Source organism: Octopus bimaculoides, chromosome 5, assembly GCF_046866305.1.
Source record: "Octopus bimaculoides isolate indiv1 chromosome 5, ASM4686630v1, whole genome shotgun sequence".
NCBI classification, from domain to species: domain Eukaryota; kingdom Metazoa; phylum Mollusca; class Cephalopoda; order Octopoda; family Octopodidae; genus Octopus; species Octopus bimaculoides.
The window spans coordinates 95,403,871-95,421,794 of NC_142932.1; the positions used below are offsets into that span (position 1 = coordinate 95,403,871).

General features: G+C 35.4%; 2 protein-coding genes across 3 annotated transcripts in view; both read right to left on the bottom strand.

Annotated features, from left to right (window-relative positions):
- The window catches only part of LOC106880794 (neural cell adhesion molecule L1.1-like), a 537,440-nt gene that overhangs the window by 470,001 nt on the left and 49,515 nt on the right, over positions 1–17,924 (bottom strand). The window lies entirely within an intron of this gene.
- The window catches only part of LOC106874069 (uncharacterized), a 35,040-nt gene continuing 30,047 nt past the window's right edge, over positions 12,932–17,924 (bottom strand). Inside the window, exon 7 of the mRNA XM_089351885.1 lies at positions 12,932–13,281. Coding sequence (XP_089208011.1) covers positions 13,271–13,281 — 11 coding nt within the window. The 3' untranslated portion in view covers positions 12,932–13,270. The remainder of the gene's footprint in view (positions 13,282–17,924) is intronic.

Below are 17,924 nucleotides of genomic sequence, written 5' to 3' on the forward strand. Positions count from 1 at the left end.
GTTGAACAAATAGACCCCAGGACTTGTTCTTTGTAAACCTGGTACTTATTCTATTAATCTCTTTTGCCAAACCACTAAATCACAGGGACATAAACACACTAACATCGGTGGAGAGACAAGCACAGACACAGATACACACATACATATATATATATATATATATATATATATATATATATATATATATATATATATACGATGGGTTTCTTTCAGTTTCCGTCCACCAGATCCACTCACAAGGCTTTGGTCAGCCCAAGGTTATAGTAGAAGATACTTGCCTATGGTGCCACACAATGGGACTGAACCTAGAACCATGTGGTTGAGAAGCAAGCTTCTTAACACACAGATACGCCTGCACCTACATATATATATATATATTTTAATAAATAACGTCGACCACTAACGTGGACAACTTTTTAGGTCTTAATAGACACAAGATGTGATCTATTTCTAGCGCATTAATTGTCCACGTTAGTGGTCGACGTTATTTTTTTAAATGTACCTTAATCCCCTGAGATTGCAGATAATATTTCTGAATCTCTTTGATTCTTTAAATGTGCTGGCCCCCTGATAATTAGTCGATATTAATTAATATATTAATATATGACTAATTACCAGATCTTATAATAATATTTACCCATTACTCATGTTCTCATACTGAATATATTCGACGCAGTAAATATTTTCTGCGGATATATTCCTGGAATTAGCGCGCCAAAACGAAGACTTTTGAATTTTACCATTAAGCTGTAATTAGCAGAACCATATGCACGCGCACCCATGGCGGTGGGCAACTATGTATACGATTCTGATAATTACTGTTACATTACAAATCAGGCTGATGAGGAATAGACAAATGGTAAGAATTTGTTAAATCCGAAACCTGGTTCCTGTTTAATAATGATTTTTTTTAGGGGATTTTAAATGTCTTGCCCGCTCACGTTTTTGGTATGCTGCTATATTTCATGTTGAGAACTTTTTAGGTCTTAATAGACACAAGATGTGATCTATTTCTAGCGCATTAATTGTCTACGTTAGTGGTCGACGTTATTTTTTAAAATATACCTTAATCCCCTGAGATTGCAGATAATATTTCTGAATCTCTTTGATTCTTTAAATGTGCTGGCCCCCTGATAATTAGTTGATATTAATTAATATATTAATATATGACTAATTACCAGATCTTATAATATATATATATATACATATATATATATATATATATATGTATATATATACACACACAAGCACATACACACATATGCATGTATATATATATATATATATATATATATATATATATATATATGTGTGTGTGTGTGTGTGTGTGTGTGTGAAAGAAGGTTTGAAAATACACTTATTTTAAAAATATTTATTTACTTAACCGGTTTCACTTTTTTAGAAAAAGATTATCAAAAGTCTTTGAGAATAATAAAAAATGTTAAAAACAGTTTGAGTATTAAAATGCATATATACATTCTTTGATGATAAAATATATTTAAAGTATAAAGCTTTGTATGAACTTTGTAGTGTTACATACTGATTATCACACATTCTCTGATAATAAGATGAAAATGTTAAAAACAGTGTATGAAAATACATATATGGAAAAATACATATACATATTCTTTGATAATCGAATGAAGTTGAGGAGGAACTGACCTGACTTTTTTCTCTTGTGTATATTGAGGGAATGTTTTGCTGTCTTAAAAGACAGTATGACTGGCTAGCTGGGGTGGGAGGGAAGAAGAGTTAAAAAGGATTTTTTTAATTTTTGGTTGGTCTGTGACTTAGTCTGTCATGGTTCACTGGTTTTGGGACTGGTTTTGTGCGCATCTCTATGTGTGTGTGTATATATGTGTGTTTGTGTCCGTGTGCGTTGTGTGCCGTTTTTATTGGTCCCAGAGTTTATTGTGGAATGTGTATATGAGTGTGTGTTTGAGTGTTTTTTGTGTCGGTGGGGATGTTAGGTGTGTGTACGTGAGAGTGTGCGTATATCTATTTTTCTGAGTATGTATGTGTTGTTTTAATCGTCCTTGTGGTGTGTGTGTGTGAGAGAGAGAGCAACCGTATGTATGTGTGAGGGTGTGTACATATGCGTGCGTCTGTGTGTGTATGTATGTGGGAGTGTTTTGTGTGTGTGTACGTGAGTGTGTGTGTGTCTCTCTCTGTCTGAGTGAGTGTGTTGTTTTAAATACCCTTGTGGTGTGTGTGTGTGTGTAAGCAACCGTATGTGTATGTGATGGTTCATATGTATGTGTATGTCTGTATGTGTGCGTATGTCTATTTGTGTTGTGTGTTGGTGGGGGTGTTATGTGTGTGTACGTGAGTTTGTGTGTGTGTGAGGGAGCAACTGTATGTTTTGCTCTTGTGGATTTTTGGAAATCCATAGAGGTTGCTTGTTTTGCAATTAAAGTTTGTTAGGTAGTCGCATTCCTTTGTTGTTAAGTTGTTTCGATGTTGGCAAATGAGTGTGTTTAATTTGGTCATTGTTCTTGTTTGTTGGTAGTTGACTACTCTTTCATAGTATGTAGTGTCTTGTAAGAGTTGAGATACAGAGTTTTTGTATTGTTCTGTATCCATAATGACGACAGTGCTACCCTTATCTGCTTCTTTGATTGTGATGTCATGATTGTTTCGTAACTCATGGATGATTTTCCATTCGTTTTTACTGGTGTTGGGTTTGGGTTTAGGTTGTGGAAGTTCATTATAAGGAAAGTTCGAAATGTACTCACAAAATTTGTCCAATGTTTTGTTTTTACCTTTTATGGGATTATAATTGCTCTTGTTACGAACCATTGATTCGTCGTTATTGATTTCTTTGTCAAAAAAATCCTCTGTGAGGCGTAATTTTCTACAAAAGTGGGACACATCATCCTGTATTTCACTCAAGTTGGGGTATTGTGGAGTTGGAGTGAATTTTAGTCCTTTTGAAAGGATTTTAATTTGTTGGTTCGACAGGTTTAGGCTTGAGAGATTCACTAGTTTTGGTTTTTCAGGGTTGGTGTGTACCATCTGGTGTCGTGAGATTTGTTGCCTTGGCCTAAAAAATGATTTCTGGGGGTTCTTATGTTTGCGGTATTTTGGTGTGTGTTGAGTTTTCCCCCATTGATGTGTTGCCTGCTAAAGGCGTTTTGGTTATTTCGGGGTCTGGGTAGCTCGTACTGGGTGTACGTTTGGTTCCTTAAAGTGGGTTGGAACCTCCAATCTTGGTTTAGAGGTGAGTTCCTATATGATGGATGGGGTCTCCGAGTTTGGAACGGTTTGGGTTGGAATCTATAATCGTGGTTTGGGGGTGAACTCCTGTGTGATGGGTGGGACCTTCGATTTTGGAACTGTTCCAATGTGGGCTGGGATCTATAGAGTCTGGTAAAGTTTTGTCTTGGGTTGGTGGGTACCTGGGTTCTTTTGATAGGGTTGTAGTTATGTCTATAAGTTCTGTTACTGTTGTTGTCAGGAGTCGGAGTGGTGCGTGTTTGATGTTTTCTTTGTTGCTGGTGAGGTGTGTGAATTTTAGGTATTTTTTTAAGATATGGGTTGCTTGTAAGGTGTTCGTTTTTAAACACCGTTTCATAATTGGTGAACCAGGTGTTTTTTTTCCTTTCGTTGGAGAGATGTCAATTCTTCATCCTCACAGCTTTTTCTCCAGAGTTTGGTAGTTTCCAACTGCAGGACTTGCATCCACCTCATGGAAGGAACAACATACAGATTCCAGTCGGGACACACTTTTGTCATAAAAAATAACTTCACCTGCACATCAAAAAATTTACTTTATGCCATAAGGTGTGAAGGGTGCCACAAAGAATACATAGGGCAAACGAGCCTTACTCTCAGAGAAAGGATGACAGTCCACCGCCAACAATTGAGGGATCCCACCACAAGACAGATACCACTCAGTGGGCACTTAGATCTCTGTGCACAAAACAAGTCCCCCAAATTCCTAGTTTTCCCATTATACCAATGCTCAGACAACACTGACCAAACACGAATAAATAGGGAAAATAATCTTATTCAAAAATACAGACCACAGCTCAACATACTCTAAGATAAGCCCCCTCCCCAGGTGCACGCCCAAAACAAAGACACACAGATACGCAAAATCACACACACACCAATACAATGCAAACCTCCGACACGAACATACTTACACACATACACACACACACACACACACACACACACACACACACACACACACACACAATCACAATATCTCCACACTAGAGCACAAACCCACATACATTTCAAGAAAAATCACATGCATATATACACTTACAATACAATTGTAGCAACCACAGCCAACACCCATACACACATATGTAAACAGGTACATGCACACACCTACACACCACTCCGGCAACCACAAATCATATTCACACACGCATATTTGCATACATATGTACACACACATACAAACACCATACGCCTGTTCCCCAGTAAAAATGTCACACACACACTCAAAAGAAAAACACACACAATACAATCCCAACAATCACAACAAACACTCACAAGCACACATGCACAGAAGCATGCACACACAATGACACACCTCCCCGACAAATACAAGCCACATAGACGCACTCACACAAACATACCCACACGTATACACACACATACTGTACTAACAATACAAACAAAACTAATCACTCACAATTACAGCGCACACACACATGTACACATATACACCAGGAAACTACACAAACCATACCCACATACACACATACACACACATACAAACGCATACCCAGTACCAACATACACGGAACACACATGCACACACATACACATCACCTGGAAAAACCCAACGTACAAGGACACCTAATATATACAACACACACATACATACTCACACACACATGCACCTTCATGCACACACATACAGTTGCTCCCTCACACACACACGCACCACAATGACAATTCAAACACAAACATACCTAGAGACACACACAAACTCACGTACACACACATAACACCCCCACCAACACACAATACAAATAGACATATGCACACATACATATGAACCATCACACACACATACGGTTGCTTACACACACACACACCACAAGGGTATTTAAAACAACACACTCACTCAGACAGAGAGAGACACACACACACTCACGTACACACACACTCCCACACTCACACAAAACACTCCCACGCACACATACATACACACACATACACACGCACTCACGCACACACACGAACAAACACATATACACATACACACACATGCGCACACACAACACCCTAACAAATATTAATCACACACATACACACTCACACAAACGTGCACACACATACACACACCATCCTACCATAGATAAAACACACACATACTCATTTACACATGCCACACACGTACACATACAGACATACACATACATATGAACCATCACACACATACGTTTGCTTACACACACACACACACACCACAAGGATATTTAAAACAACACACCCACTCAGACAGAGAGACACACACACACTCCCACACTCCCACGCACACACACAGATGCACACATACATACACACATACGCACGCATATGTACACACCCTCACACATACATACGGTTGCTCTCACACACACACATCACAAGGACGATCAAAACAACACATACATACTCAGACAAAGAGATATACGCACACTCTCACGTACACACACCTAACATCCCCACCGACACAAAAAACACACACTCATATACACATTCCACAATAAACTCTGGGACCAATAAAAACGGCACACACACGGACACAAACACACATATATACACACACACATAGAGATGTGCACAAAACCAGTCCCAAAACCAGTGAACCATGACAGACTAAGTCACAGACCAACCAAAAATAAAAAAATCCTTTTTAACTCTTCTTCCCTCCCACCCCAGCTAGCCAGTCATACTGTCTCTTAAGACAGCAAAACATTCCCTCAATATACACAAGAGAAAAAAGTCAGGTCAGTTCCTCCTCAACTTTATTCGATTATCAAAGAATATGTATATGTATTTTTCCATATATGTATTTTCATACACTGTTTTTAACATTTTCATCTTATTATCAGAGAATGTGTGATAATCAGTATGTAACACTACAAAGTTCATACAAAGTTTTATACTTTAAATATATTTTATCATCAAAGAATGTATATATGCATTTTAATACTCAAACTGTTTTTAACATTTTTTTATTATTCTCAAAGACTTTTGATAATCTTTTTCTAAAAAAGTGAAACCGGTTAAGTAAATAAATATTTTTAAAATAAGTGCATTTTCAAACCTTCTTTCATATATATTTCCACTCGTACGGTATTCCACAACTTTACTTTATTATATATATATATATATATATATATATATATATATATATATTGAGTAGGCAATATTTTTCACAAATAGATAGAGTGACAATTTTTTTAAAGACTTTTGTCAATGTTATAATTTTTCCTTTTGACATTTGACAGCCGTTACCTTTAGCAGCAAATTGAAACGTAATTTTGTTCACAACTGTTAGTTCAGTGTCAATTTTAACATGGAGTGCAAACACGAACATTTTCAGCATATTTTGCTTTTTTTTATTTCTGTAAAGGCAAGAAAACTGCTGAGGCTCACAAAGAGAAACGCAAAGTTTATGGTATTGGTTTCTTAACAGAACACACATGTCAGAAATGGTTTTAAAATTTCTGTTCTGGAGATTTTTCACTCAAAGATAACTAACATTCAAGTTGACCTACAAAAGTTGATGATGACCGAATCAAAGCCATAATTGAATCTGATTATCATATAACTGTGCGAGAGATTGCAGAGAGGTTGAATGTATCACACACAACAATTGAAAATCAATTAAAATGTCTTGAGCTCATTAAGAATCACTATATTTGGGTTCCACTTTAAATTGAAAGAGATTCGCTTAACACAACGAATTAATATTTGCGATATGCATCTCAAGCGCAATGAAATCGACCTTATTTTGAAACGAATCATCACTGGTGATGAAAAATGGATTCTCTTCAATAATATCAATCGCAAACGATCATGGTCCAAGGGTAATGAACCAGAACAAACTACACTGAAAGCTAAATTGCATCAAAAAATGTCGTACTATCAATTTGGTGGTATTACAAAGGTGTGTATTTTGAGCTGCTTCCAAGGAATCAAACGATCAGTTCAGATGTTTACCACATAGCCCTGACCTTGCATCATCCGATTGTCATTTATCTCGAAGTTTGCAAAATTCTTTGAATGGAAAAACTTTCAATAATGATGACCTGAAATCGCACTTGCGTAAGTTTCTGGTTGATAAGGACCAACAGTCCTATGAGCATGGAATCATGAAGTCCAGAAAGATGGCAAAAAGTCATCTAACAAAATGGAAAATATATAATTGATTAAAGTTCATTCTTTGTATGAAAAAAAAACAACTTTTATTTCAGCACTAAAAAAATTACTTTCTTGGCAAGAAAGTAATTTCTTGCCAAGAATAACGGTTTTGAAAAATTTAGTTTGTATTTAGATACAGTAATCTAAACCTTAAATAGATAATATTAGAACTGCTATGATTCGTCTGGAAGGAATATGTAAATAAAGAAGAGTTCCATAATTAAATTTGCTGAACGATATTTCGATATCTCGTGTACCTTCAACGGGTTCAAAATTTGATATATCAGTCTACTTCATTTTTTTTATAGATAATATTAGGACTGCTATGACTCCACTGGAAGGGATATGTAAATAAAGAAGAAGAGTTCCATATTTAAATTTGCTGAACGATATTTCGGTATCTCGTGTTCCTTCAACGGGTTCAAAATTTGATATGTCAGTCTACTTCATTTTTTTTATAGATAATATTAGGACTGCTATGACACATCTGGAAGGAATATGTAAATAAAGAAGAGTTCCATAATTAAATTTGCTGAACGATATTTCGGTATCTCAATTTCTTTATTGCCCACCGGAGGCTAACCGTAGAGGTGACAAACAAAACGTGGAACATAAAACATATATAAAAAATAAAATGAATGTTATAACGTATGAAGACATGAAAATGATAAAATGGAAATGGAACCACTCGCCCCACTTACGAGTGGCCTTATTTTCTACCTTTTAAATCCTGAACCTTCTAACACATCGATACCTGTTTCCTCCAACCACCTATCGTACGTAGTAAATTCTGGGAATGAGCTCCAGCTGCAGTCCACCTCCCAAATATAAAATCCATCCATATACTCTTGTATTTTTTTCTCCTGTCTCTTGTCTGGTATTACACACGTGTGATGTTCCTTCACATTATCATACACCGCAGTTCCAATATGCTTTATGTCCCATTCCGCCGTATCCCTTAACAGTTCGTCGCTAAGCAACATATAAATCCTACACTTTTTTGACTTGGAGGAGGGGCTTGGGTTTCTTTGTATGTGTTTGCCTCTTGTTTTGTGTCGGATGGGAATGGATAGGCCTAGTGTCTGCAGGGAGTGGATGGGTCTGAGAGGGTGTGGGTGGGATGGGTGTGGAATGTGGGTTACAGTTTAGCTCGCCTTTTTTCGTTTTTTTCCTGTTGCATTTTACCATTTATTTTTTCCTATTTCCACTACTTCTTTCTCTTTTGCGGTTACTTCCTTTCTGCAGCTCTCTTCTATCTTCTCTTCCGTATTTTCTAGTCGCTCTTTTCTTGGATTTGTTGTACATTCTACGGATCTTTCTGATTTAGCGGACACCATTTTTAATTTAGTTTTTATTTAGTGTGTTTTCAACCGAAACGCTTTAAAACTTCATATACTTGTATATTTTGTCTTATAGAACAGAGAAAAATTTTTATATTCGAAGTTATTTCATGTTAAAAGTTGCCGTATTTCGGTAATTTCAACCAATCACTGACGTCTATTGAGGTGAACACAATTACTGCTGTGGCTTATCAACAACACGTTGTAGCGGTGTAATGGGATCTTTCCCCTTGAATAAAATTAGTGCCATTGTTTGTCAACAAAAACTATCGGCGGTACTGTTATTTATGACATCGTTCGTGCGTTTGTACTGGTTTTAGCTTTAGGGGGTTAGGGTTATGAGTATTTTTGCCAAATTTGGTGAAAATTGTTCAATACACCGCCACAAATTTTTCACCAAATTTGCCAAAAATAGTCATAACCCTAATATCGTTCAGCAAATCTAATTAAGTAACTCTTCTTCTTTAATAATAATAATAATAATAATAATAATAATAATCATTGTTTAACGTCCGCTTTCCATGCTAGCATGGGTTGGACGATTTGACTGAGGACTGGTGAAACCAGATGGCTATACCAGGCTCCAATCTGATTTGGCAGAGTTTCTACAGCTGGATGCCCTTCCTAACGCCAACCACTCAGAGAGTGTAGTGGGTGCTTTTACGTGCCACTGGCACGAAGGCCAGTCAGGCGGTACTGGCAACGGCCACGCTCAAAATGGTGTATTTTATGTGCCACCAGCACAAGAGCCAGTCCAAGGGCACTGGCAACGATCTTGCTCGAAAATCCTTACACATGTCACGGGCACAAGTGCCAGAAAGGCGACGCTGGGCACAGGTGCCATCCCGATTTCGCTTTCGCTTGCCCCAATAAGTCTTCGCAAGCTGAGTTTCGTGTCCAATGAAGGAGACGACGTTGGCATGGGTGCCAGTGGTCGAATTTAGTTCGATTCCGAATAATAATAATAAGAAGAAGAAGAAGAAGAAGAAGAAGAATGATAATAATGTTGATAAGAGAGAGACAGACAGAGAGAAAGAAAGAGAAAGAGAGGAGACAAGAAGAAACCTAATTTCAATAAGGCTATATCGGCACACGACCTTAAAAATTTTCCTGTTGAAATAAACAATGTGTTTGATCAAATTTAGATATGCTTTTATTAAAAATTGCTGGTCTCATGTTGTTTATATATTTGATCTGTCATCGCTAGCCCAAGTAATACTGATGCGATACACTGTATGTATATGATATATATATATATATATATATATATATATATATATATATATATGCATGTATGTAAAGTATTTATACCTACATGTACAGTTGTGATAATACATACAGATACACGTATATATGTAAAAAGTGAATGTATTTTTGTTGTTTTCTTTTTCTAGCTGTTATTTCATCTGCTGTACCTTCAAGCTTAGTTTATTTCGTTCTATATGAACTAATCTGGGAGAATTGTTAGAGTAAATATTTTCAGTTAGATATCCTCCTAATGCAATCATTAAAATATGAAACCATATAATTTATGGTTTCAATTAATCTACATGAAAAGATATCCCGTTTCCTGAAAGTTATGAGGGAAAAAGCAGATCATGTGAATTTTCTGAATGTAACCTCCCCACCCAACGCCAGTTCATTTGCACAAAATTTTGTTTTCATATTTGTTTCCTACACATTTTTTTTTACACCTAGTAGACTGTTTTTTTTAAAATTTTTTGTTTTACTTTTTTGGTGGCTGGGTGCTAAAAACTAGATTCTGAACGTAATGTGGGAAAAAAACGGATTGTGTGAATTTTCCAACAGACCTCTCCTCCCCACTTCCAGAAACATTTTCCCTACATAATTCTTTATAACTGTAATCTAAGCTGTTTGAAAGGTGATTCTATAGAATTTGATTAAAAGATATCATTTTCCTGAAAGTTATGAGGAAAAAAATTGGATCATGTGAATTTTCCGAAATATTCTCCTAACCCCTTCAGAAAACATTTTCCCCACATATTTCTTTATAGTCGTAATCTATGCCATTTAAACGGTATTTCTATAATATTTCATCGATACATATCCATTTTCCTGAAAGTTATGAGGGAAAAATCAAACCTTGTGAATTTTCCAAAAGTCCTCTCTACACCAACCCCCATTTGCACAAATTTTTATATTCATATTCATTTTAAACACATTATTTTACACCTATTAGACTGGGTTTCTTTTTTTGTTTTTGGTGACCAGGAGTTAAACTATATATCAACCATTTTCTCTATTAGGAAAAGCATGAACCAAGCAAGACACTTCCTAAATTTAGAATATCTTTCTATAACAGTTCTGCCTTTCCTGTTTATCTTGAGACATAACATTTTTCTCTTTTTTCGTGCTTTCTTTTGCATGCTTCAGATGGATGATGTGAAAAATCGGTGAATGAAACGATATCAGTTGCACGCATAATCTTTCTCACATCAATCTTTAATACAAAATTTTTATTTTCACATTTTCCATGCAACAATTGCACTATTTAAAAACAATGACTGCATTTTTGAGTTAGTTAATATATAGCCTACAATGGTGCTAAGAAAACAAACTGAGCTGTTGTATTGTTATAGCAAAAATCAAATATCTATTTTTAAAAAAACTTTTCTGTTTCTTGTCACTTACTTTTGCGAATACTGGCATAATTTCAATTCCATTCAAAATTAGTTTTATAGGCATAGGAGTGGCTGTGTGGTAAGTAGCTTGCTTACCAACCACATGGTTCTGGGTTCAGTCCCACTGCATGACACCTTGGGCAAGTGTCTTCAACTATAGCCTCAGACCAACCAAAGCCTTGTGAGTGGATTTGGTAGACGGAAACTGAAAGAAGCCCGTCGTATATATGTATGTATGTATGTATGTATGTATGTATATATATATATATATATATATATATATGTATGTGTGTGTATATGTTTGTGTGTGTGTGTTTGTCCCCCCAACATCGCTTGACAACCGATTTTGGCATGTTTACGTCCCTGCAACTTAGCGGTTCGGCACAAGTGACCGATAGAATAAGTACTAGGCTTACAAAGAATAAGTCTTGGGGTCGATTTGCTTGACTAAAGGCGGTGCTCCAGCATGGCCACAGTCAAATGACTGAAACAAGTAAAAGAGTAACACACAAACAGACACGGATCTGGTTATGCCCAAAGCTTTTCCATGAATGTCCTTTCCCCAGTCCTCCATAATGCTAGAAATGAGAAATGTCACTCCTGTGCCACACACAATAGGCGGAAGGCGAGAAGAAAGTACTCTAAGAATATTTTCTTCCATGTCTCTTGAGTCAAACTCATTCATTACATCTCAAATTCCCTGCACCAGTGGCACTGCTCGAGCTGCTTAACCTCCAGAGGGGTATATCTCTCTCAATACTAAAGGCAGACAGAGATGTGCAACATGATGGTGACTTGAACCTGCTCTGTCTGGACGAAGTCTTCGCATCGATCTCCTATCTCAGGCAGTTACAGAGAATCAGCATTAGCATCTACAAGGCTACTTGTGCTTTTGTGGCTGATGCTCAAGCATTATTCATACACTAGGCACTTGCTACCAACAGCTCACAAGACTGGAACAAATTATTCAGTATTGCAATGCATACCAAAAGCACACCCCTTCATCGAACTAAACCGCAAAAAGATATCATTCATATAACAATTCATTTATTCCTTCTGTAATAAGATATAAGAGGGATACTGCTGGGTCTTGATAAATATTTGCACATGCATTTACCTATGTACAAACTGTAAGTTTGGTTTCTTTTACATCTATGTATTCTAACAATTTAGATTTGGATGTTCTTGTATCTTAGGAAAGAGTAAAATAAAATTCTATTGAAATTGTTAACAGAAAAGATAGCCTCACAATCACCAAGAAGTAAAAAATAACTGGTGTATATATATATTGAGTATTTAAAAGAAAACTGACCCTGGATTCAAAAGGGCTGAAACAATTATTTTTAAAACTTGATAACATCAAGGACTATAATAATTCTGAAATTATGTATATATAAATGTGACAATGAAATCTGAATACATTGATCCAAGTGAAGTAAATTGACAGAAAATATATAAAGTGAACATCACAAACTTTGATCATGAAATTGTAAATGGTTTCAAGAATATGTTTAATGTGGAAAAAAAAAACCCCATCATAATTGCAGCTCATTTGTTGAAGATTGTTGTGAATTCAAATTCTAAAAATTTTTCAAGGGACTGTTCCAAAATGTTTCAAAAATCAATGATACTCATAGCCATGTTGCTAAATATCCATACTGTGTTTAGATGATGGTGACTCATATAAAAGGAAAGAAATACAGAAATTTAACTGGGTTTACTTTATTGATGCAAATGTTTACTTATAGACATTTATAAAGATTGAAAATAAATTGAGAATTTGTCAATGCATTAAATACAAAAATAAGACAGAGATCAATAACGTTATGGTAGTATCAGATATTTAGTCCAAATCTGTAGACCTTGCAAGAAGAGTCCATGAAATGATGACAATGAGACTGACACAGACCATCACTGGTAATCTGAAAAATAAAATAATAAAAATGTACATAGGATATTGTCATGAGATCTTGATTTCTTAAACAGTTATTTAATGCTTGTTGTTAGTGAAAATGATTACGTGCTTTGCATAAAAATAATTAAATATTAAACAACTCGCTGGCCCCCTGCCATCAAAAATGATGGCTAATTGTAGTATTTTATATATAAATACGGATGGTAAATCAAATTAATGCACTTGTCAATGTTATCTAGTGGTTGTCTTTTGAGATGTGACATTGATCGTCATTTGTTACTGAAAGAATGCTGGTTCACACATACTTCCCTTGTACATGCACACACATACACACATATATTCACATACAGTTGAAACGCTGTTTGATTTTTCTTTTCAGTATTGAATGTTCACTTCCATTGCACACGCACACACATACTCACATACACACATACATACACACACATATACTCACACACAGTTGAAATGATCCCACTACCAGTTTGCCATCACCCTTTCCTTTCTCATTCATATGCATGGATTCAAATAGGATATTTCGAAATTTAGCTATGAATTGGCTTATTTCACTGTTGAATTTGAGTTACCAGCTGTCATATAATAGTTAATGCACCATGAAATCATGAGGGAGAGGTTCAATTCTAATCGTTTTTTTTCATTTTCCTGCTTAGTTCATTCCCACATGGGGACTTAACTCTTATGATCACCAGCTTTACTTATTATTTCTTTCATCCAATTTACTAGGGTCATGTAAGTAAAATACATTTGGGTGTGTGTGTGTGCAGTTCTCTAACAATAAGTTCGACATTTAACTAAAACCTGGGGATAAATCTATGAATGAAGATAGGACACTTTTCTTTATTTTATACCAAGTGTTGGTGCAAATATTTAGTAAGAATAGTCTACATATAGCATAATGGTTAATGCCTTATTCATTAACCACTATGCCATTGCTTTAATACAACTGTCAAATAAACTACTTTGAATCTAGATGAGGTACATTAATTTGAATTAATTAAAATACAAGTGTAATCGGTAGAAGATTTTACTCTTTTTCTATATTTCATTCAAAAATTATCATTGAAAATAAAGTACAAAACTCTTTTACTACTCAATATACCATTGGCTATGCACTCTTATACAATTTAACAAATTCATTTACATAACAGAATGCATCTAATAAAAAAATCTCATTAACAGGTGAAACGAAGGTGAATACAGGTGTGTAACATACTGAAAATTAATATATATTTCTCACTTTCACATATTATATAATAAAATGAAAAGGAATATACAAAATTATACACTTATGCCATATTTCTGTCGTGAAACTGTCCAAAGCACCCTTTACACAAGGGCACTTTGCAAAACGAACACATATATGCAGTCTCGACCTGGAATCCTTTTGCAGTTTTTCTTTTTTGCGGCGAACACAGTCTGCAAACTATCTTTTTGACTTGATGGAAGTCAATATTTTCTCTGCTGACATCCACCTCAGTTAATTTTGCTTTTCTCCCAGTTCTGTGCTTTCTAGAAGAAAAGCCCTCACGTAACTGAGATGCGATGTCAACCCAAAATTTCAAGTAGTCATAGTCTTTTGGTGGCGGAGGTACTTTGTGGCTTTTTACATATACAATATATGAATTTACTATAGTTAAATTAACTAAAAACCACAAAATGTACCTCCACCATTTCTTCCCAGGTCAACCAACTAGGTAATATTCCCGATATTGATCAGATTTATCAACCCCACCCATATATTTGTTATAACAAATATTCACGAGGGGTTTCCCCTCAGCACTAACACCAGGTTGTTCATTAGAAGACAGAAATAAAATCTGTCTTTTGTCTTTAAAAGCAGTAATCAATAAATTTTCTTTTTGCATTTGTAAAAAGTCCCCTCTTTTTTAAAATTTTATTTTTATTTCATGGGGTAAACCTTTACGGTTTCCCATAACAGTACTGCACATGTAAGTACTTACACAGGCAAGATTTTCAGCCAAAACCACTGAAGAAAAAAAACCGGTCGAAATAGAGGTGTCAGTGCTGATGGTGAAATGGTTGTGTAAGAGACCATACGACATCATGCCCCAATCCATGCGGTCTTTTCCCATTATATTTTTTCCCTTGAAGTTTACACAATATCCCGTCTCTGATTCACAAACTTCCCATACCTTGATCCCCCATTTAGTAGGTTTGGCAGGCATGTACTGCCGAAAATGTACTCTGCCCTTACAGCCTATCATGGCTTCATCTACACTGAGATTTTTCCCAGGTAGATACACAGTTTTATAATTATTAACAAGTAAATCGATTACAGGACATACTTTGTAGAGGGGATCGTAGTTTGGGTCGTTTTTGTTGGGGGCATTAGCAGAATCAGTTAAATGCAAATTCTGAGATATTTTCGAATACCTCTTCTTCGACATTATATACGAAATATATGGATCGCCATACCTTACATCGGGACTCCAATAGTTCCACAGTCGAGGAAGCTGTTTAACACCAAACATAATCTTAATTGTAAAAAACGCTCTCATTTCTGCAGTATTAGTTGACTTCCATAGTGGATCGTTTCTTCCATGATCTGTAATTAAATGTTGCGCATATTTGTTTGTTTCCTCCGCAACATTTTCAAAAAAACTTTCTGGTAAAAATAAAAACAGATAGTCTAATGGTTGAGCATCAGGAGGTAAATTGTGTTGTGGACCAGTGTTTTCTGTAAAATCAGAAATAGTGTTTGGTGTTGTGATTTTTGACCATGTTGCCATGTTTATGATATCATTTTCATCACTTTCATTATTAAAATCTTCCTCATCCGACGAATAATCACTGATATTGATATCGGATTCATCCGAAGACAAAATACTTTTGTTTTCATTTATATTTTCAATATCATCAATTGTAAATCCTTCAAAGTTGGAATCGCTACTTGCTGATGCTGTTTCTTTCACAACCAAGGTAAACTCTTCTCTTCAAACGTTGAAAAAAATCATGAGTCTAAACAACTTCACAGTATTTATATTTGCATAAAGGATCTCACATTATCTCAAAGCTACGAGAATTCGATAACGGCAAGCTTGAACAAATAACGGGGAATTAATTTTGGCCAGTTACAACACTAAAGGGTTAAGTCTTGATGCGGGCTTCAACAGGTCCTTTTGTTTCTTCCAGTGGTGGTTCATTTTCTCAGTTGGTGGTGCTCCAAAATACCTCTCTACAGCTCTGTTACCATGCTGTTTGGCATATCCAATCACTTGTAGCTTATAGCCGATTGTATAAGAGTATCTTCTACTTGAAGTTGCCATAATAACAGTTGGGCTAAAAATTTTAAGTAAAATCTTCTGAATTTGCAGATCACTCCTGACATCAGCAAGTTCTGGCTTGAACTGGTTAAGACCATGGCTTTCATGGTTAAGACCATGAACTGGTTAAGACCAAGGAGGAAGCCTATGTTGCAATCTGAACACAATAGTTTCATCACAGAGAGTGAGTAAGTGGTGACTGAATGCAACATGTTTCATCACAGAAAGTAAGTGATTATGATAGTATTGTTATTAATATTTGCTTGTAAACCCTTTTAACATAACGCAGTTTTACTTCTTTCGTCACTTAATAATGTTCCTTTAAAGTCAGTTTGTTTGAAGAGAGTGACAATACTGGCAATATAGATACACATGTAAAATATCACTTGTCAGTTGTCTCATCTAACACACACTGCCCATACAGGAATGAATTTTTGTGATTGTGCATATTTAAAGAATTTCTTATGATACTTTTGTTTATTTACTACTTTAACAAAATATAATTTATACACTTCACTGAGCAGTCATATACAGGGATTCAGATTACTGCCTAGCATTAATAATTTTCCTCTAGGGTTAGGATATGCCTATGAAAAATGCAACCTTTGTCCTCCAGGACACATAGTAGATTTTTGAGACTTATTTTAGGAAAAAAGTAGTGTCTTCAATGCTGGGAAATATGGTAAGTAAATGAATAAAAACTTAAATATCTAAATATAATTCAACCTAAAACTATTTTGAAGAGAGAAAAATATCAGAACTATACACGGAATGAAAAATTCACCTTTCTTAAAGATAAGTTTAGTTACATAAAATGATGAAATTAAAATAAATCTAATTCCTCTAATTCCATAAGTATTCTTAGAAATCTATGAAAAATCCAAGCTTCATCAATGAATGTGCATGAAATGATAGAGTACAAATCCTGTACATATATCACCATAACGAAGAAAAAGGATAAAAAGAAATTAATTTATTTATTATATATAGTTCAATTAAATAAAAGCATAGGCTTAGGTTTTAGTTTAGCACTAGACTTACTACCCAGCCTTGCCCAGTAAAGTATTCACAGAATTGTGTGCCAGTTTGTAGAATGGGAATCCATGGTACTTATTCATGTATATATATTTAACCTAACTTCTGGACTTATTGAATTGGAACTATCCAAACAATAGTAATAAATTTCTAGTGAATAGAATCTTTTTCTTAATTTTTATCCTGGAAACCACCTATTGATTTTGTTTTAAAGTGAAAGTGAAATGTATATGAAATGGACGTGTTTGTGTTTTGTGAGAAAGAGAGAGAGAGAGTGCTACTTACACATACATGAGAACACACACGTTTACCC